General features: G+C 38.9%; 1 protein-coding gene and 1 pseudogene across 5 annotated transcripts in view; one reads left to right on the top strand and one right to left on the bottom strand.

Moving 5' to 3' along the window:
* Positions 1–21843, top strand: part of ANAPC1 (anaphase promoting complex subunit 1) — a 97649-nt gene that overhangs the window by 72330 nt on the left and 3476 nt on the right. For all 5 annotated transcript variants that reach the window (XM_025927120.2, XM_086700560.1, XM_086700562.1 and 2 more), the window contains 9 exons: positions 1550–1636; positions 4174–4291; positions 5240–5317; positions 5680–5747; positions 6768–6906; positions 9041–9127; positions 10842–10937; positions 12623–12821; positions 18536–18670. In XM_025927120.2, the coding sequence (XP_025782905.1) occupies positions 1550–1636; positions 4174–4291; positions 5240–5317; positions 5680–5747; positions 6768–6906; positions 9041–9127; positions 10842–10937; positions 12623–12821; positions 18536–18670 (1007 nt within the window). The remainder of the gene's footprint in view (positions 1–1549; positions 1637–4173; positions 4292–5239; positions 5318–5679; positions 5748–6767; positions 6907–9040; positions 9128–10841; positions 10938–12622; positions 12822–18535; positions 18671–21843) is intronic.
* LOC112864366 (protein S100-A10 pseudogene) lies at positions 16267–16756 on the bottom strand (annotated as a pseudogene).

The following is a 21843-nucleotide window of genomic DNA, read 5'->3' as shown; positions in this document are numbered from 1 at the left end:
CCCTATTACTATGAAAATTCTTTTTATTTTATGATTTTTGTAAACTTCTTTTTCTTCCAAAGTAAACCCCTGCATCTCTCTTGTTCTTTTTTTTTTAACGTTTACTTTTGAGAGAGGGAGAGATAGCGCGAGAGATAGCGCGCACGCGCACACACACATGCATGTACTACCAGGGGAGGGGCAGAGAGAGAGAGGAGACAGAGCATCTTAAGTAAGCTCTAAGCAGACTCTGTGCCGACAGTGCAGAGCCCAGTGTGGGACTCAAACTCGCAAACTGTGAGATCATGATCTGAGCTGAAGTTGGATGCTTAACCGACTGAGCCACATAATAAAATATATATGTATATTATCTGCAACAGTGTTTTGTTTTTTTTTAAAGTTTATTTTTGAGAGAGAGAGAGAGAGACATAGCATGATTGGGGGAGGAGCAGAGAGAGAGGGAAACACAAATCTGAAGTGGGCTTCAGGCTCTGAGCTGTTAGCATGGAGCCTCACATGGGGCTTGAACTCTTGGACTGCGAGATCATGACCTGAGCCGAAGTCTGATGCTCAGCCAACTGAGCCATGCAGGTGCCCCAACAGTGGTTTTATATGATTCCCAGTGAACCATCTTTATTTCAAAATATTTGTAAGAAAAACTCTAGAACTTTAGATTGATCTGCCTGATTGCCATGCGGAGTTTGAGCAAGAGTAAAATAATATAAGGAAAATTTCAGAAGATTTTATGAAGACTATGTGGCCCTGATAAAAGTAAGTTTATAGTAGTGATAAGAAAAACTGTTTGTAGAGGAATTGTTGTTTATACATTCATTGTAACTTCTTCTGATAACTTTTGCCTTTTTCATTTTGTCTTTCATTCTAAGGAGATGCTCAGACTTTTTTTTTTTTTTTTTTTTTAACGTTTATTTATTTTTTGGGACAGAGAGAGACAGAGCATGAACGGGGGAGGGAGACACAGAATCGGAAACAGGCTCCAGGCTCTGAGCCATCAGCCCAGAGCCTGACGCGGGGCTCGAACTCACAGACCGCGAGATCGTGACCTGGCTGAAGTCGGACGCTTAACAGACTGCGCCACCCAGGCGCCCCAAGCTCAGACTTTACAGAAACAGAAAAAATAGTTTGAGAATACCCAGTTAAAAACCCTGTATTCTTAGAAGTCAAGTTTATTATTCTGTAAGTAGGTATATGTAGAACCAGAGAAGAAGTGGTGTCCTTCATTTGTGTCTTTTTCAGTGTCTATAATCTCTAGGATTGCATTAATGGTCCTCAGTATGGTGATATTTTAGGTTCAGAAACCATGCTTATTAATTCAGGTTTTGGATTTAATATTTGTGAGTTGTTGCTTTTGCTTTCAATAGTAGATGGTCTTGAAATGGCTTAAAGGCTAACTGAAAAGTGAGACATTCACAACATTGACACACTTGGATTCATCAAGGCATGTTGTCAGTATGCCTTGCCATGGTACTCCACTGAACTGATTCTCAAGAAGGCCTTGGGAGTTTACACAGTATAATTAATAACCTCTTTCACTCCGGCCTTTGTTTTGCAGGTACTCTTTGAGTACATCAAACTCTTCCATTGCTGCTCTCCTCTGTGCCCTTTACCCACACTTCCCAGCTCACAGCACTGACAACCGGTGAGTCTAGTGATTCTGTCCTCAATGTGATCTTTCTTAAGTTCTCCAAGGGATGATTTGTGCTTTGGTTCCATGGACTCATTTCCAAACTAGTTTATTTTCTTCTTGAACTTAGTTACCTTCCTGGCTAAATCTTTTAAAAAGTTTCTCTAAATATTAGACCTAAAGATAACTTCGGATAGCTGTTGGACTGATCCATCAGTCTTGCACCATTCTTCAGTCGTTAGAACTGCTGTAAACCCCAAATGTGGGCCAAACAAAGTTAACTTTAGGGAAAAATTCATTAAGCAAAAGATAGTAGCCAACAGAAGCTGCAGATGATATGTTTTGTACTATAATTGTTTAATTCCAAGAGAGAAATTGGTTTGATTTAGTGGCACTATCCACTGTCTATATGAATTCCTTTTTTTTTCCATCTTTTACATGAATGCCAAGAACTTTTTTTTTTAAATTTTATTTGTTTTGAGAGAGAAAGAGTGGGAACAGGGGAAGGGCAGAGAGAGAGAGAGAGAGAGAGAGAGAGAGAATATCCCAAGCAGGCTCTGTGCTGTCAGTGCAGAGCCTGACTCGGCTCATTCTCATGAAATGTGAGATCATGGCCTGAGCTGAAATCAGGGGTCAGACACTTAACTGACTGGTCTGTCTAGGCATCCTGCATGCTGAGAAGTTTTGTATAAATGAAATGGGACATGAAAAGCAAAATGCAGCAAAGAATCAGAGACAAATTAGAAGTGGCATTGAGCCATAAGACCTCACACATGTAGAAAAGGTCTGATAATACAGAAGTTCTGCATTTTAGAGCACAAAGAACCATCAGCAGCTCTTCAGTTTTCCCCAGAAGTTTCCGGCATCGCTGGTTTCCACTGGATCCAGAGGAAGGGAAGAAAATAGCTCCTTATATTCCAGAGATATCTGCAGTGACCAGTGCATTCAGCTCATCTGCTAAGAAAAGCCTCAAGAGATGGAGCATTAATTGTAGTAACTAAGCTGTTAAACTATAGCATAATGTAGTTTAAAGTGATAAATGAAAGTAAGCTGTTTTGTAAAAGCTGCCTAATCTGATGTCCAAACTCTGATGATAGGTGGAGCACAAGAATATTCTTGTTAAAATAATACAACTCTGACAAGTGGTCTCTGGTCAACTTAGGAAAGACTTTTTGAACTGTTAAAGCCAATTATTGGTTAGGGTACAACAGAGAGCCGCACTCCTATATTGCTGGTCAGAGAATCATTTGGTGTGGCTATTTTGAACAAAGCAAGTTAGTGGTCAGCACCAGGAACTTTTATGTAACTGATAAATATCATTTTTTTTCTGGCTTTGAGTTGCTTTCAATTCTTCTTTTTTTTTTTTAATTTTTTTTTTTTTAACGTTTATTTATTTTTGAGACAGAGCATGAACGGGGGAGGGTCAGAGAGAGAGAGTGAGACACAGAATCCGAAACAGGCTCCAGGCTCTGAGCTATCAGCACAGAGCCCCACGTGGGGCTCGAACTCACGGACCGTGAGATCATGACCTGAGCCGAAGTCGGCCGCTTAACCGACTGAGCCACCCAGGCGCCCCAAGTTGCTTTCAATTCTAATCAATTTATAGGAAAGGGTAGGTTTGGGTGAGAAGAGGGAGGCTATTGCTGTAACTAAAGTTTAAAAAGAAAACTTTTAAGTCTCATCCTTTTATGACATCTTAAAATGCCATCTTAAAAAATTTTTTGTGTCGAAATGCTGAAATACAAATTTTAAAGTTTAAAAATTTTTTTGGAAAACTCAGAAAAGCACACAGAAAGAAAAATATTACTGTAATCTTACCCATTAGTTTTTGGTGTCCTAGATTCCAGGTGTGTGTATGCATTTGTGTAGAGAAGTGTGTGTATGTAGAAGAGCTTTCCTTCTCCCTCTACTGTCAACCCTGAAGCCAAAAACCAAATAACTAGAAATAAGTCCCTAGGAAGGTAAAAAATGCGTGTGTGGGGCAGAAAAGGATTATTTGAGAAATTTTATAAGGGATGAATTATTTTCACGTTAAGATAATTTTTACCTCCTTTAAAACCTCTTAACTGTGAAAATGCATGTAAGGAATTTTTGGGTCGAGGATCGTGTGTCTGTATTTTATTTTATTTTATTTTATTTTATTTTATTTTATTTTATTTTATTTTAATGTTTATTATTGAGAGAGAGACACAGAGTGTGAGCAGGGGAGGGGTAGAGAGAGAGAGGGAGACACAGAATCTGAAGCAGGCTCCAGGCTCCAAGCTGTCAGCACAGAGCCTGACGCAGGGCTCGAACTCATGAACTGTGAGATCATGACCTGAGCCGAAGTCAGTGGCCTAACCAACTGAGCCACTGAGGCGTCCTGTAATTTTTTAAAGAGAATCTGTCCATTGCTTTTTAACTGAATCTTGTCGTCCTCCGTTAGGATTGCTGTCATGGGAAGATAGCAACCCCCGCTTCTGTTGTGGTTCAGGGTATCAGCAGCAGCAGGTTGTAGAGCTCACACTGTTGTCCCCTGTTTGTTACCTCCTCCCTGTGTTTTCTGTGGATAGGTATCATCTCCAGGCTCTGCGGCACCTATATGTGCTGGCTGCAGAACCGAGGCTCCTGGTGCCTGTGGACGTGGATACAAACATGCCCTGCTATGCCCTTTTAGAAGTTACCTATAAGGTAATTCTTTCTTCCTTCCATTTATTTGTAATTTTGTTACCACTCATACTTGTTTGCAGCTCAAATATTTCAAAAATGTTGTCCTTTAAAAGATGGCAGTGGTGAATTAACCTCTTATAAAAATTGAAGCTTCTAAAATTTGTGTACATCCTGCCAGGCCATTTGGGCTTGTTTATAGTCTATGAGAGCAATATTTTAGAGGTCATCAGCTGCTCTTTTGTCCTTGGAGCCTATAGTTTGAAAACGTCCATGTTTGAAAATGCCCGTGTTCTAAAGAAGAGTTAAATTAGAACTATTCTTAGATTTGTTTGCAGGGTGCTTTAAAGCCCAAGATCATGTATTTGATGAGAGATCTTTGATTTAGATGTACAGATTATATAAGTAAGTCATGTGTCCATCCTACCTTCATTCAGAATATTATTAAGTACTTTCTGTGTATCAAAACTATGCTAGGCTCTGGGGTTCAAAAATTAAACTGTTGTATTCCTTAAGGGACTTCTGTCCACTGGGTGGTCAGGCATGGGTGCAGTAAGAATAGAGTGGTAATTGGGAGTATGTGTAGAATGCAGGGGGCGTAGAGGGGAAATGCTCCATCTAGCTGTTGAGGATCGGGGAGGTCGTCGCGGTGGACACAGTGTTTGGGCTGAGATTTGCCAGCTGAGCAGGGGCACGTTTCCAGTAGCGAAGACAGCGTGTACAGAAACCCAGAGGCCTCAGAAGTGCGCTGCTAGCATGTGAAGTGCAAGGCTCGAAGTGGTTGGTGTAAGGTGATACAGGTCCAGCAAAGGATTGTAGACTTAGCCCTTTAAGACTTGATGTCAGAGAGCATTTTATGCCATTTGACAATCTGTGTAGAAAGTGTGGGGAAGAAGTACAGAATGATGTTTCTTCTTTGTAGCTTCCCCTAACTACATAGTGAATTGTGGCTGTTCTTTTACATTTGTGAAGGGTACTCAATGGTATGAACAAACCAAAGAAGAATTGATGGCCCCTACCCTTCTTCCAGAACTCCACCTTTTAAAGCAGGTAAGTGGGATGTAATTTAGGGAGATGTACACAAGGGATCAGTTCAACTAGAACAGTATAGCATCAGAGATAGCTAAATAAAAGCCTCTGCTTTCTCGGTGTTCTGTAGGAAATCAGAAAGCAGCCCCAGGAGGAGTTGTCAGGAGGAACAGAGAAAGTCTTTACTTGGAGGTCTTTACTGATAGGTTAGATAGCCTCAGAACTTGATTCACAGACGTATGTGTCTGGAAATGGAGCTTGTTAACTTTTCATTGTCTCTTTCTGGCCCCGTTGTTTTTATTTCCTCTGAGAAACATGGGTTTCATTTTTCAAACCAGCGCTTTTTAACATTGGATTGACTGTGTTCACATTTATCTTGGCAGATTAAAGTAAAAGGGCCACGATACTGGGAACTGCTCATAGATTTAAGCAAGGGAACACAACACTTGAAGTAAGTATATTGAATTTCTTAGATGTATCTGTGAAGTGAATAAAGTATATGGGAAGGTAGAAATTGCAGATTCTTCACTGGAATGGTCCTTGTCACCCTTTGATCTCATTCAGGACAATATGTAGAGTATATTTTGAATAAAGTGGTTTATAACTTTGAAACACAGTTTGAATTATGAGATTCAGTTTAGAAAACAGTTACATTTATTCAATGAGAAACTTGAAGTGACATAAGTTGGTACAATAATGGAATTGTCCATTGTAGCAGTAATGAGAGGTAATCAGTGTAAGAAAGTAAGGCTGGAAAAAAAAAAAAAAAGTAAGGCTAGCATATGTGTCCATCTACTAAAGGAACTTTATAACCATTGATGTTTGTCAGACCACATCTTTTGCATCTTTTTGTCATTCTTTTGTTGGATTGTTCTCATAAAATTAAAATCATGATAGATTGCTTTTGGGTGGAAATAGTCATATGCAAGTAGTCGCTTTAATGAACAGAGTGTTAATTTTATGCATTAAGTAGTGCGTAAGTGTTTAAATTTCCAAAAGGTTTAACAAGCCTATAAAAATTGTTATGGTTTGGTCCCAATTTATTTTTCCCTTAAAGTATATGTTAGCTGTTTTCTGTATTGTTCTTTTTAGATTTGCAGCATTTTTTTTTCTGCTGCAAACCAATCAGCAGGTACTTAGTACTTCCAGTGTCCCACTCATAGTGCTAGAGGATAAAGGGAATATGAAGAAGTGTCAGATGAAATACTGCCTTTGAAGCTCACACTTGAGCAGAGCCCCTTCTTACAAGTTCTATGAACAAGTTCCATGAACCCAGACACCAAAGAAAAGTAGAACTTCATTTTGGCTTTCTCATAGGGACTGATTGAATTAGACTCAGTAAATAATCATATGCCTTACTGGAAAATAATAAAGACGTCATTTCACGTGAACATGGTGTGGAGAGACACTCTGTTTTCAGCTGAGAACTGCAAATAATACCTCCTATAAAATCATTCTTGTTTTCTTTCAGATCAATCCTTTCTAAGGATGGGGTTCTATATGTTAAGCTCAGAGCGGGTCAGCTCTCCTACAAGGAAGATCCGATGGGGTGGCAAAGTTTGTTGGCCCAGACTGTTGCTAACAGGAACTCTGAAGCTCGGGCTTTCAAGGTAGTATTGATTGGCTAAAAACTCAAGGATGAGAGGGAATGATTACAAATCCCACTGTCCCACCCAAAGCATGTACTTGTGTGTTGACAGTTACGGTACCGTTTAGGCGAATCTGCTCTGTCCCGTTGCTGCAAACTGTAAAGGCTGAATGGCCGTGGGTCTGTTTGTTGTTTCATGTAGCAACCACAATACAGTGTGGGCCACCTACCCAGCGTCTAAGGATGCTTTACATTTAGCAGCAGGACAATGTATCTTAACACTATAAAAATGTATAGTTTAATAGTTTTACTTATTAATCGTCACGTTAAGATTTGCCTAATTCATGGCAGAAATAGAGAAAATTTTTTGTAAGGTAGCACTAATTAGTTTCATTCTTAACCCCCATTCCCTGTTTGTTGCTCTAATCTTGGTGAGGATAAAGTGAGGACAGCTTTATCAGTTTGCTTTATGATTCTCATAGTACTTGACTGCTAATGCAAGAGTATTTAGAATGAAAAAGTAGTTGAAGTAAGAGTGTGTGAGACACAGTGGTGCCCACTGTGGTCAGTACGTATTTTACTCTACATTCCAGAACTCAAATAAGTTCCCCATGCTAGAAATGTGTTCCTCAGTCTAACAGTGAAATGTCTCAGCTTAACTGCAGTTTTCAGGAATTCCCCGAGCAAATGTGTTCTGCAGAAGATATATTGAGTGGCTGTTTAAAGCAGTCAGGACCCCTGGAGGGTAGTTGTGGAGGCAAAAATGTGGCTGGCAGACTGACTGAGTGGTGGCCCGAGGACTGGATTAGCATTCTTTGTGTTCCCTCATAAGGAGATAGTGTTTATTTTAATTGAACACACATTTCATTTTGAGTCAGTTACTTATGACTGAGCCTTTATGATAGTTCCCAGGGTTTAAATAGATGTAGTTGGCATCAGCGTATTGGTTCGGCAGTATTTGATAGGTTGTCTATGAAATAGTCTTGGAGGACTTTTGGATACTGCTTAACTTAAACACTGTTGTTTATATAAATTAGAGCCCATCTTAAACATCCTAATCTAATTTGTAAAGAAAATAGGTAAGTTTACACTTGATTTTGAATTGGAAAATTACATAAAGATTGAAAGACATATCAATTTCCTGCTTGTTGGGAATTCAGAAGTAAAATATAAACCTCAATGGAAAATGGTAATACTTTTTAATACTTTTATATTCCATTTTCGGTCTTGAACTGTGAGTGATTTTTTTTTTTTTTTTTTTTTTTTTTTTTTTGTGGCAAATACACATAAAATTTGCTGTCCTAGCCCTTTTTTTGAGTGTACAGTTCAGTAGTATTCGGTCCATTCACTCTGTTGTACAGTCTCCACCACCATCCATCTGCAGGACTCTTTGATCGTGTAAAACTGAACCTCCGTACCCATTGAACAGCAGCTCCCCGTTCCTTCTTCCTCCCAGCCCCAGGCACCTGCCATTCTGCTTCCTGTCTCTGAATTTGATTACTCTAGGATCCTCATATAAGTGGAATCATCCGGTCTTTACCTATTTGTGAGTGGCTTGAGTGGTACATAGGCTTTTGTCCTTATCTTTTCAGTAACAGTTCTACTTTCTTTTTTTTTTTTTTTTTTAATGTTTTATTTATTCTTGAGGGAGAGACAGAGCATGAGCGGGGATGGGGCACAGAGAGAGGGAGACACAGAATCCGAAGCAGGCTCCAGGCTCTGAGCTGTCAGCACAGAGTCCGATGCGGGGCTCAAACCCACAAACCGTGAGATCATGACCTGAGCCGAAATCGGACGCTCAACCGACTGAGCCACCCAGGCGCCCCAGTTCTGCTTTCTTACTTGTTTTTCAGTTAGTTCATGAAGAAGAGGGGAGAGCCTTTTGAGGGCAAGCTGTATAAGAAAGACTTATTTATTATTGGCCTCTAATAAATCAGTCGCTCATATTTGGCTTGTGCAGAAAAGCTTCTTGTAACTTCTTAGCAGAACAGGTTGGTGAAGCGCTAGCAAGTTTGTACAACCTTGGGCTTTATGGGAACATTGTGTGAAAACAGTGAGGTTGATTTCCTACAACTGCATATATTACAATTTGAGTAGTAAGGAAAATAACCTCTAATATCTCACTTATATTTGTTGCTGCTGTTTATTTTTTTCAGCCAGAAACAATTTCAGCATTCACTTCTGATCCAGCACTTCTGTCATTTGCTGAATATTTCTGCAAACCGACCGTGAACATGGGTCAGGTATGTGTCATATGTTTTGCTTATTAGACTACAATTTGCTATTATTTCTACCTGCGGACACCACCATAAACCTCTGTAACATCTGGACCTGTCTTTGAGATTGCTGATACACCTCAGGTATGTTGGATGATTTTTGCTTGGCAAATGCACATTTTTCATAGACTAAAACTGTTAAATTCGATAACTGCCTACCTTGATACAAGAAACGACTTAAAGTTTTTTTTTTTTTTAATTTTATTTAAAAAATTTTTTTATTTAACTTTTAGTTAACATGCACTGCAGTACTGGTTTCAGGAGTAGAATTCGGTGATTCGTCACTTAGATACAATACCCAGTGCTCATCACAAGTGCCCTCCTTAGTATCCATCTCCCACCCAGCCCATCTTCCACCTACCTCTCTCCATCAACCATCAGTTTATTCTCTATTGTTAAGAGTGTCTTGTGATTTGTTTCCGGTTCTTCTTTTTTCTCCCTCTTCCCATATGTTCATCTGTTTTCTTTCTTAAAGTCCACATATGAGTGAAATCATATGGTATTTGTCTTTGTCGGATGGACTTCTATCGCTTAGCATAATGCAGTGTAGCTCCATCCATGTCATTGCAAATGGGAAGATTTCATTCTTTTTGATGACTGAGTAATATTCCAGTGTGTGTGTGTGTGTGTGTGTGTGTGTGTGTGTGTGTGTGTGTGTGTGTGTGTATAAAACAAAAAAACTTCTAAGACGTTAATTTCGATAGGTGATATTAATGTGCATTGTTGTACTGATTGCTATTTTCAGTGTTTCTTACCTTTCTCTTACTTTTACGTAATCTTATTCCTCTGTATTTTATAACACTTTTTTCTGTCGGTCATAAAACTGTTGTTCTCTTCAGGATTCAAAGGGTGCCCAGTGGATATGTTATTTAATCCATCATTGCAGATCGCAAAGCTTGGATGTAGGAATTTGCTATCTGGGATTGGTCACCTGTTGCCTCTAAGTGCGTGTAGCTTTGGGAAAATTTTTAACGCTCCAAGATGCAGTTTCCTCATTTCTAAAAGTGGGATTATGGTAGAACCTACCTTACATTGTTGATTTGAGGGTTAAGTGAAATAATTTTAACCCCTTTAACGTATTGAATCTTTACTATTTACTAGATACTGTGCTCAGTACTTTATGTAATTTTCTCATTTTTCTGACTCTGGGGGTAGGTACTTTATCATTCCAGGTTTACAGATGAGGAAATCCCACTCAGAGATCTCACGTGCCCAAGATCACACAGCTAGTAAGGGCTGGGCATGCACTCAGGGCCACAGGTCTCTGATGAAAGTCTGTGCCCTTCCTTAAGCCTAGCTGGATTTGGCTGTGCTGCCTCCTCCATGCCTCTTCTGCTCAGTGTTTTCTGCTGCATCTTTGTGGATGCTGGGTTTTCTTTCTGGATCTTGCTCTTGCCAGCCTAACCCAGGGCATATCTCTATGTGTCCTGTTTGCTCATTTACCCCTGCTGATCCTTCCTCTCCTCACAGCACTTACATCCATAACTGTCCTTTGGGACTTTGTTATATTTTATTGATGTTTAGTGTTGCATTCACTATGATTTATAAAGAGATAGCTGTTTTACCCTATTATGTCATTGACTGCAGAGCTTAAGAATTGGCCATAGTAGTTGCTATACAATCTTGAATTGATTTTGGAATATACATTGATGTGCTACAAAATGTTTCTGATTTTTCACAGAAACAGGAAATTCTGGATCTGTTTTCTTCAGTACTCTATGAATGTGTCACTCAGGAGACCCCAGAGATGTTGCCTGCATACATAGCAATGGATCAGGTATGGTCAAAAAACATATTCTAATTCTGATGAGATTTATACTGTATTTTAAGTTACATACTGAACCATGAGGTAAGGTTCCCTCTGTGTCCCATCTTTTTGGTCTCTCATTTGCTTTTAGAAATTCACAAAAAGGAAACCCTATAAAACTTGAAAACTCTGTATATGACAAAAAAAGCTTAGAATTTATGATAACAGGAATGCCTCTTCGTGGATTGTCTTACTCTGTGGTCCCCATTCTTCCCTATTTTTCTCTTCCCCTGATTAGCAGAGGAAAAGAACATTCCCTCCCTTTTCTCCCCCAGCATCGTTGGGTGGTCTCTTGTCTCCTTCCTGACAAAGCCTCTTCAGGGATAGGATATGCCAATGAGCAGTAAATGAACAAACAGTGCCCTAGTGATGGCAGTAATGTGAAATTATGTCTGCGTGATTAAGCTTGCAAGAGGTTATGGTATCAGTATGTAGTGATTTAGGAAACTAAATCACTTTAAAATTTTTGTGTTGTTGCTGTTTTAAAAGAGCCTGAAAGTTGTAATGTAGAAAATAATGCTTAATAGCTTCTCTAAAGGATGAGACCAATTTATTCAGTTTTGGTTATTAGTAGTACATATGACTTATGTCATGTGACTTTCAGACCCAAAATTAAGCTAAGCCGGTAGGTTTTTAACTTGGCTTTAATTTATATAAGGAATCTTAAAAATACAGATCTTCAAATCCTATTCTATATCATCTACTGAATCAGAATTTCTGGGATGAGGTCCAGGTCTGTGGTTTTAAACAACTCTTTAAGTGAATATGATATGATGAGTTTACAGATAAGTATTTGGGACTCATTGTTTAAAGCCAAAGGAAATAATCTGTAATGGCAAAATAATCTCTCTTGAAAAGTGGGAAAATGATGTTTAGGCAGGGGATAATTCTCAAAAACCTGCAAATCACATTCTGTTAAGTAGCATTCTTACTTAAAAGGCATCTTCTAATATAATCAGATGGCACAGAATGGCATTATTTTCTGGTATCCATCCACGTTTTTTAATCGGAAAGTATGATTATATGATACCCACTCTGAGACTGCTTTCTCACAACACCTCTCTATATAGCAGCCAAGTAATGAGTTGTGTTTTTCATTTGTTGGCTGGAAGTATTCCCTTTTTGTGCTCTGAACCGTTATCCCTTCACAGTTGTGGGCAGGTGTCTGCAGAAGAACATTCCCGCTGGTTGTAGCCATGGTGACTTTGCAGATGGGTCCCAAGAGCAGTATTATCAGTAGTATTGTGTTTGCCTTCTGAGCCCTGGGATCCCTGGCCTGATCCCAGCCAAATCGTTGTGCCCCACTTGGGTTTCCCAGAAGTGACTGACTGGCAGGAGACCTGGTGGGTTTTCATTTTTCAGAGCCATTGAGGCAAGAATGAGCTCATTTGCCACTGTTGCTTTTACCGGAAGCTATTTATGTGGGGATCGTATCGAAGAGAGTATTGAAGAGTAGATGTGTATCTGTACCCAGTGGAGGGCTCCTCTGTGGGGCATATGGCATCAAAACATGGAATGGATTCTCCTCTGCCCTTTATTAATCTATGAGCCATATTTAAAAAATACTCTATCGATAATACAACTCTGAGGAAGAGACAGTTAGGGCCCCTTCACTCTTTCATGAAGTGGACTGCTTTTCCTTTTGTTTCTTCAAGGCTATGAGAAGACTAGGAAGAAGAGAAATGTCTGAGACATCTGAACTTTGGCAGATAAAGTTGGTGTTAGAGTTTTTCAGCTCCAGGAGCCATCAGGAACGGCTGCAGAACCATCCTAAGCGGGGACTCTTTATGAACTCTGAGTTCCTCCCTGTTGTCAAATGCACTATTGATAATACTCTGGACCAGTGGCTACAAGGTAATAATAGCATCGTGCCCTGTGCTTTTAAGATTCATTGGGACTCAGGCTTTTCTGTTGTGACATTTTCTTTTGTTGGTAAATAAGATAAATCTGAGTATAAGCTAGAATGGCTATAGATTTAATGTTTTCAGTAACGAATTGGACTCTGATTATTTACTTCAACTTCTTTAAAAATATATTTAACTCTGCTTAATACAACTATATATACACATAGACGTGCGCGTGCATGTGCATATCTGTTATACACACATATATATTGTACACACACACACACGTGTGTGTGTGTGTGTGTATGTATGTGGCATTTTAAATGTATATATATACATGTATATATATATGGTATTTAAATACCACTTGACACTTAGGAACTTGTTTTAGCTTTTCTAGCATCAGATCTTGTTTCCTTTCTAGGACCTTTATCAGCTATTTCTTAGGGGTGTAGCCTGTCACCTACTTGTGAAGCCAGTAGCTATTTTCTTCCCTTTCATGTGTCTCCACTCTGTTTACACTGAAAACTTGATGTGTGCTTAGAGTGAATGTTTGTTTTACCAGCTCTGTGAGTCAGTCAGTGGGAACCTGGGACATCAGGTGACTGTGGTTTGGAAGTACAGACTTGTGACTGCAGGGGAATTGTAAAGTTACTCCTAATAGTGTGGAAGTAATTATGCCTCATGTGAGACAAGTGATGAGCCTTCTGATTTATGGAAATCTGTCTGATGTGTGATATATGTCTGAAATTGATTTTAAGTCAACTCCTTCGTCTTTTTACTCTTTTCAGTTCATTCAAATACCTTCTGATATATATCTGACAGCAACCAGTTTTGGGTAAATACTAACCTTGGTAACATAAGTAGTAACAATTCTTGATGCGTTAAAGCTATTGATAAGCAGTAGATTATTATCTTGACAGTTATTATATTAACCGTGCTTGAATATTATTAAAGTAAAAATTATCTACTTGTAATATTAGGAAATACATTTCTGAAAAAAAAATTGTCAACCAGATTGTGAAGGATATACATGGAAAACAACTGTTTCAAACTCCAAGTTTTGTTTAATACCTACATTGTTCTATCATTTTATCTCTGAATTCAAAAGGTCATGTAGTTTTAAACTTTTTAAAAATCTCATTTTTGTTCTCATTTTTGGGGAAAATACAGATTATTGTATAGGTTTTGATATTTTGTATTCAGTTCAGCATTTGATCATATATAGCAGACCTTTGCTCTTGATAAGAAGTATGTCTTTAATCCTTTTCAGATTGTCTGATTTGCACATTTTGTATCAGTAATGAAACTTTGGCAGTGACTAGAGCACTTTCTATAATAGTGCCCTGAATTGCTTTTTTCTTATTGCTCTTTTAGGGCATTTGGTGGTTTACAACACTGTTCTCTACCAAATTTGACTTGCCACTATGATTGCCAAAAATGTGCATTTATTTTTTAGTGAAGAACCATCACTTTATAAATTGAGGTAAAATTGATTCCAATTTTGTATTGGTTTCAATAGAATGCATTATATTAATTTCAGGTGTACAGCATAATAATCTGATATATGTATATACAGCAAAGAGACCACCATAGTAAGTCTAGTTATCATCCATCACCATACTAGTTGACCCCCTTCATCCTTTTTACCCACCTCCCAACCCCCTTCCCCTGTGATAACTACCACTCTGTTCTCTTTATATATGAGTTTTGTTTTGTTTTTTAGGTTCCACATATACATGAAATCATATGCATTTGTCCTTCTTTGACCGACTTATTTCACTTAGTGTAATACCATCATAGTCCATCCATGTTGTTGCAAATGGCAAGATTTCATTTTTTTGAATGGTGGAGTAGTATTCTATTGTGTATATAACCACATCTGTACCCATTCATCTGTTGATGGACTCTTAGGTTGTTTCCATATCTTGGCTATGGTAAATAATGCTGCAACAAACTGAGTATCTTTTTGATTTAGTGTTCTTGTTTTCTCTGGATAAATACCCAGCAGTGGGATTGCTGGATCACGTGATAGATCTATTTTTAATGTTTTGAGGAACCTCCATACTGTTTTCCATAGTGGCTGTGCCAGTTTGCATTCCCACCAACAGTACAAGAGAGTTTCCTTTTTCCCACGTTCTCTCCAACACTTATTATTTCCTGCCTTTTTGATAATAGCTATTCTAACAGGTGATATCCCAACAGGTGGGGGGGGTAATACCTCATTGTGGTTTTGATTTGCATATCTCTGACAGTGAGGTTGAACATCTTTCATGAGTGTGTTAGCCATCTGTATTGTTCTTGGGAAAAAATGTCTATTTATGTCCCCTGCACATTAATTGGATTTTTTTTCTTTTTTCTTTTTTTTTTTTTGCTGTTAAGTTTTTTGAGTTTTTTCGTGTCTTTTGGGTATTAGCCCCTTATTGGATATATGATTTGCAGATATTTTTTTCCCATTTAGTAAGTTGCCTTTTCATTTTGTTGATGGTTGCCTTTGCTGTGCAGAAGTTTTTTAGTTTGAGGTAGTCCCACTTGTTTATTTTTGCTTTTGTTGCCTTTGTTTTTGGAGTCATTTCCAAAAATTCAACACCAAAGACTGATGTCAAGGATCTTACTAACCATGTTTTCTTCTAGGAGTTTTATAGTTTCAGGCCTCACATTCAGGTCTTTAATCCATTTTGAGTTAGTTTTTGCTTATAGTGTAAGATGGTACATTTTTATTCTTTTGCATGTGGCTATCCATTTTCCCCCTCACCATTTATTGAAGAGACTGTCCTTTCCTCATTGTATATGCTTGACTCCTTGTTGTAAATTAATTAACCTTATATGTGTGTGTTTATTTTTGGGCTCTCTGTTCTGTTGATCTATGTGCTTTTATGTATTTAATACCAACTATTTGATTAGTATAGTTTTGTAGTATAGTTTGAAATCTTCCTTTCCAGTTTGGATGCCTTTTATTTCTTCTTCTTGCCTAATTGCTATGGCTAGGACTTCCACTACTGTGTTGAATACAAGAGGCAAGAGTGGGCATCCTTGCCTTGTTCCTTGTTTTAAATGAAAAACTGTTACTTTCTCTGTGTTGAGTATGATGTTAACTATGGTTTTGTCATATGTGGCCTTTATTATGTTGAAGGTACATTTCTTTTATATCCACTTTGTTTAGTGTTTTTATCATAAATGGATGCTGAATTTTGTTAAATGCTTTTTTTTGTATTGAGATCACGTGATTTTTATCCTTTATTTTGTCAATGTGGTATATCACTCTAATTTGTAGATGTTGGACCATCCTTGCATTCCTGGAATAAATCCCACTTGATTGTGGTATATATGATCCTTCTAAAAGTATTGTATTTTGTTTTTGGTGGTGGTGGTGTTTTTGAGGAACTAAAAAAGAAATTTGTTTATTGAGGGTAAAAGGATGCAAAAAATATAAAAATCAAAAGCTTATCTAGCTTTCACTGACTTCTTTCTCTGCTTGTCAAATGGGGGTTAGATTTATTTGTATAGTTTCTGAGGGTCCTGATCTGGTCATGGAATCCTTTATACAGGGGAAAGCTGTGGGACAGATTCCTTAAGAGATCCTTTAGGAGAACTCTCATCAGGCTGCTCAGTGTTGCCTGCTTCTTTCACTTCTGCTTCATGTATACCACAAAATATTCATTGCATGCAATGGTGAGCCCAGCAGTCAGTGAAAAGAAGCCCTGGAAGCCTACTTTGCCATCTCAACACTGGTCCACATCCTTCATTATTTTGTCTACGGCCATAGGGTCTTTCTGATTTTCTAAAAATCCAGAGAACTCCTTTTCCATGAGTACTTTCAGGTCCTCCTTTGCCTTTGTCCCCAGCAAACCTGTGAAACCTGAACATCATGGTTTCCATGGCATGTTCCATTTGAGATGGCATTTTGGTGAGGTCTGTTGAAACCTTGGCCATAGGTGTGGTGGGAACCCTTTTAATGTATTGTTGACTTCAGTTGGCTAATATTTTGTTGAGGATTTTTGCATCTATATTCATTAGGAATAATTGGTCTGTAAATTTCTTTTTTTGTGGTGTCCTTGTCTGGTTTTGGTGTTAGCTTAATTCTGGCCTTGTAAAATGAGTTTGGAAGCATTCCCTTCTCCAGTTTTTTGGAAGAGTTTGAGAACGATATGTGTTGAATTTTGTTTGAATGTTTGGTAGAATTCACCAGGGAAGCCATCTGGTCCTGGACTTTTGCTTGTTGGGGGGTTTTAGATTACCTGTTCATACTCCTTCCTAGTAATCAGTCTATTCCGATTTTGTTTCTTCCTGTTTCAATCTTAGAAGACCTATGTTTCTATGACTTTACCCTTTATCCATTTCTTCTAGGTTGTCTAATTTGTTGGCATGTCATTGTTCATAGTAGTCTCTTATGATTTTTTTTTTTTGGTGGCAGTTGTAATTTCTTTTCTCCCATCTTGCATAGGTCTGTTAAATATGCTGCTTTTTCTTTTATTCTGTGCCTACTCAATTTATATTTATTCTTATAGCCTCAATATAAGTGCCCCTTTCTCATAGGCCTTTTAAGATCACACTACTTCAGGCAGCTTTCCTGCCATCTTTCTCTCTCTCTCTCTCTCTCTCTCTCTTTCTCTCTCCCTTCCTCCCTCCCTCCTACACCCTATTCCTTCCTCCCTTCCCCTCCCCCTTCCTCCTCGACTTTTCTTTATATATCAAAATGTCTTTGTCTACAAGTAACAGAGGGCCTAACTCAACCTGGCTTAAACAATAAGGACACCCATAAGCTTACATTATTGGAAGTCCACAGGTCAGGTGGGCTAAGGGTCATCTAATGCTAGTGCTTAAGCCCCATTTCTCTGAGGTTCCATTATTTACACTCTGTGCCTTGGCTTTATCCTCAGAGTGCTTTTTCTTAGAGTAATAAAATGGCTGCTCCTTGCCTCAAGGTCATCAGCATTTTGCACAGAAGAAGAATAGCCTTCTTCTAGGAGCTTTGCCGTAACAATGAGGAAATTACTTTCCCAAAACCCCTAGCAGAATGTTGTCAAGCATCTCCTCATGTCTCCAGCTTGAATTGGAACTCATGCACATCCTCAATCAGTCACTGTGGAAAAGAATGTGTCTTGCTGGAAAGCCTAGGTCTGTTGGTCCCTGAGCCAGTCACTGTGTTGAGAGTAGGATTGCCTTGATTGACCTAGGCCACTGGTTCTCAAAGCGTGGTCTCTGGAGCAGCAGCAGCGTCTCCTGACAACTTCGTAGAAATGTGGTTTTTCTGACCCCATCCAAGAAACTTTGGGGATGAGGCCCACTTATCTGTGTTTTAAACAGCCCTCCACGTGATTCTGATGCATCTTAGAGTTTGAGAAAGTCTGACCAGTACTAATCAGGATCCGGTTCTGGAGCTGAAGTCAGTCCCCTCAAATGTTGTATCCTGGAGGGAAAGGTTGTAAAATGGATGTTTGGACAGACAACTTCAGTGACCACTACATCTTTATAGCACTCATCCCAATTTCTCATTACACATTTGTTTGTATCATTGTGTAAACGTCACTGCCCCTTACAACCCTCCAGACTCTGTGCTGGCATGCACTCTATCTGCTTTACCACTGTAGCCTTAATGCCCAGCATAGTGTATGGTAAGTGCTTAATGAGTTCTGGATGACAAAATAATAGAAGGAAGGCAACTCCTCATGCCTCTCAGTTCTGTCATCAGTTGCTTCAGTTCCATTTGTGTTTCTCTCACAGCTGGGGGTGATGTGTGTGTGCACGCCTACCTCAGTGGGCAGCCCTTTGAGGAATCTCAGCTGAGCATGCTGGCCTGTTTCCTCGTCTACCACTCGGTACCAGCGCCATGGCACCTGCCGTCTGTAGGACTAGAAGGTAATTGCAGACCTAAATCCCCTCAGTACCTGTATTACTGACTCACTTAGTTTTTAAGTTTCTTGGTAGGAGGCATTTCTAGTGAGTTATTTTCTCTAGTTAGGCTTTGGTCCTCATTCATGTTTAGGTGTTGAGAACTTTTTTAAAAAGACCATCTGAACTTTACACATGCATAAACTTTTATTTCTATTTAGAGAAGGATGGATTCTTCTTCAAAGAGCCCCAAACACCATTATATACTAATAAATCAAAAGGATATATTATTTTTCTCTCTTAATTTTTATTAAAGTTATTTTTCCTTTTCTTTATATTTTGGGTTTTTAGTTTGGATGTTTCTTTTTAATCACATGATCTTAATTTCTAATACTATAAAGCTTTAAAATGACCAGGTACCTGGTTTTGTATGAATTTGAACGTTTTTATAATACAGTTTTAAAATATTGGCATCTCACTGTATTTTTCAGAATATGTATTCAGATACAGTTTGCCCAGTAATCTGAATCATAAAATATAATTAATTCTAAGCACCTTTATATCACTTTTAAATTTCTGCTTATTAATTGAGGATTCAAAATTGTTAACATTTTTTTAATGTTTTATTTATTATTTTTGAAAGAGAGAGAGAAAGGGAGAGACAGAGTGTAAGGAGGGGAGGGGCAGAGAGGGAGAGGGAGACACAGAATCCAAAGTAGGCTTCAGGCTCTGAGCTGTCAGCACAGGGCCCGATGGGGGGTCTGAACTCACCAACTGTGAGATCATGACCTGAGCCGAAGTTAGACACTTAACCTACTGAGCCACCCAGGCACCCCAAAAATTGTTTTTAAGAAGAGCAAAGAGTGCTCCATTTAATCATTTAAAATTTAATAACATAACTAGCTTATTGCTGTTTTGAAAACCTCAGATAAAAATGTACTATCTGGAGACTTCTAGCTAAAGCCATGAGGGAATTGCTTATATTGGATTGATTTTCCCACAAAAACAAATATAAAACTTTGACAGACTATATAAAATAGCTGTTTATTAAAAACATTTTTTTTTGAAGTTTATTCATTTTTGAGAGAGAGAGAGAGAGACAAAGTGTGAGCAGCAGAGGGGCAGAGAGAGAGGAGACACAGAATCTGAAGCAGGCTTCAGACTCTGAGCTGTCAGCACGGAGCCTGATGCAGGGCTCAAACTCATGAACTGTGAGATTGTGGCCTGATCCTTAACCGACTGAGCCACCCAGGCGCCCCTAAAATAGCTACTTAAAAGAACTAGTAGCACCCATTCTGGCCAGAATTGATTGAGGGTCTGCAGTACACGAGAGAAGGGAAGCATAATGAGGAAACCCCATATTTACTCTGGCTTTCTCTGAAAGGCATTTGCCACTTCATGGTACAAGAAGTAGAGTCCCAGCAAAAGGCAGTGGTGCTGCTGGGCAGAGGACAGAGGTTGGGTTAACAATTGCATGAGAACCTAGAACTTGAGGAGCTAAATTCCAGGTAGGAGGGAACAATGGGAACAATAATTCAAAAACTGGACACACTCTTCTCTTGAGACACTTAACCAAATCTTAACCTGCACATGCACAGGGTAAGACTTTTAAGAAATCTAGAAGAAGGCAGGAGGCTAAAAATGTGAACAGAGATTTCAGCAACAGCGTAGTGCCAAGGAGACAAAGGGTAGAGCTCCTGGGCTGCCAAGGTGAAGTGGCTCTGTAAGCATCCCAGCCATTCTGATGAAACAGCAGCAGAGCCAAGCCCTAGGAATAAAGATGAAAACTAAAACAGACAAGACCTGATGTTAGCCTCAAACAGAATGGAGATCTCTTTGCATTCTACCTGCCTTATGGAAGAAAGCATCACCTTAATCTTAGGAAGAACAAAATATGTCTTGAACCTTTAAATTTTTAATACACAGTATCTAGTGTTGAATTAAAAATTACAAGATATAACAAAAAAGGTAAGAGAAACTGACTTATATATGATCTAGATTATTGTAGTTACTAGACTTGGACTTAAAATTTAACTATGATATTATTTCCAAGAAAATAAATGAAAAGATAGAGAACTTCACCAGAAATCTGGAATCAATAAGAAAGAGTTAAATGGAAATTCTGGAACTGAAAAGTATAACAAAGTAAGAATTCAGTGGATTGATTAAGTAGTGTATCAGACACAGCAGATAAGTAAACCGGAAGGCTGGTGTGTAGAAAGTAAACAGATTAGGGGCACCTGGGTGGCTCAGTCGGTTAAGCCTCTGACTCTAGGTTTCGGCTCAGGTCATGATCTCATGGTTTGTGGGTTCAAGTCCTGCATCAGGCTCTGTGCTGCCAGTGCAGAGCCGCTTGGGATTCTCTCTCTTCTTTTCTCTGTGCCCCTCCCTGTTCCTTCTCTCTCTGTCTTATTAAGTAAATAAATTTTTAAAAAAGTAAACAGATTAAAGTACACAGAGAAAATGGATTGAAAATACAGAAAAGTGTATGAGACATGTGGAACATGGTGAAAAAGTCAAATATGCATGTAGTTGGGACCCCAGAATAAATGGAAAGAGAAGATGAGAGAGATGCAGTGTTTGCAGAGACTAAGGCAAAGGGTTTTGAAAAATGGGTAATGGACATCAACTTACAGTGGCAGGATAAATATGAAGAAGACCACACCTAGTCACAGAATAGTCAAAATACTAAAAATAGGAAAAAAATTTAAAGCATAGACTTTCATTCCCAGCCAGGATGAGATCACAGGAATCTGATTTACTCTCCTGTCTAGAACCAAAAACCTGGACAATGCATATGAAGCAATGGCTTTTGGTACATTGTACATGAGGCAATGAAGAACAGTGATCCCTGTGAGATGAGAAACAATGAAATAAGCCCTATGATTGTCCCAGCTTATAGCCTTGAGAGGTCTCAGACTGTGGGGAGGGAGCAAGAACCCAGGTGGAGCCTAGAAGCCTTCTTTTTAAAAAAAATTTTTTTAATGTTTATTTTGAGAGAGGGAGAGAGAGCAAGGAAGCAGGGGAGGGGCAGAGAGAGAGAGAGAGAGAGAGAGAGAGAGAGAGAGAAAGAATCGCAAGCAGTCTTCATGCTGTCAGTGCAGTGTCCCAACACGGTTTGATTTCACAAATCATGAGATCATGACCTGGGCTGACACCAAGAGTTGCACCCTTAACCAACTGAGCCACCCAGGTGCCCC

Source organism: Puma concolor, chromosome A3 (genome assembly GCF_028749965.1).
Source record: "Puma concolor isolate L17-30 chromosome A3, mPumCon1.1.hap2, whole genome shotgun sequence".
Classification (NCBI taxonomy): Eukaryota; Metazoa; Chordata; class Mammalia; order Carnivora; family Felidae; genus Puma; species Puma concolor.
This window is presented reverse-complemented; position numbering and strand designations above follow the sequence as displayed.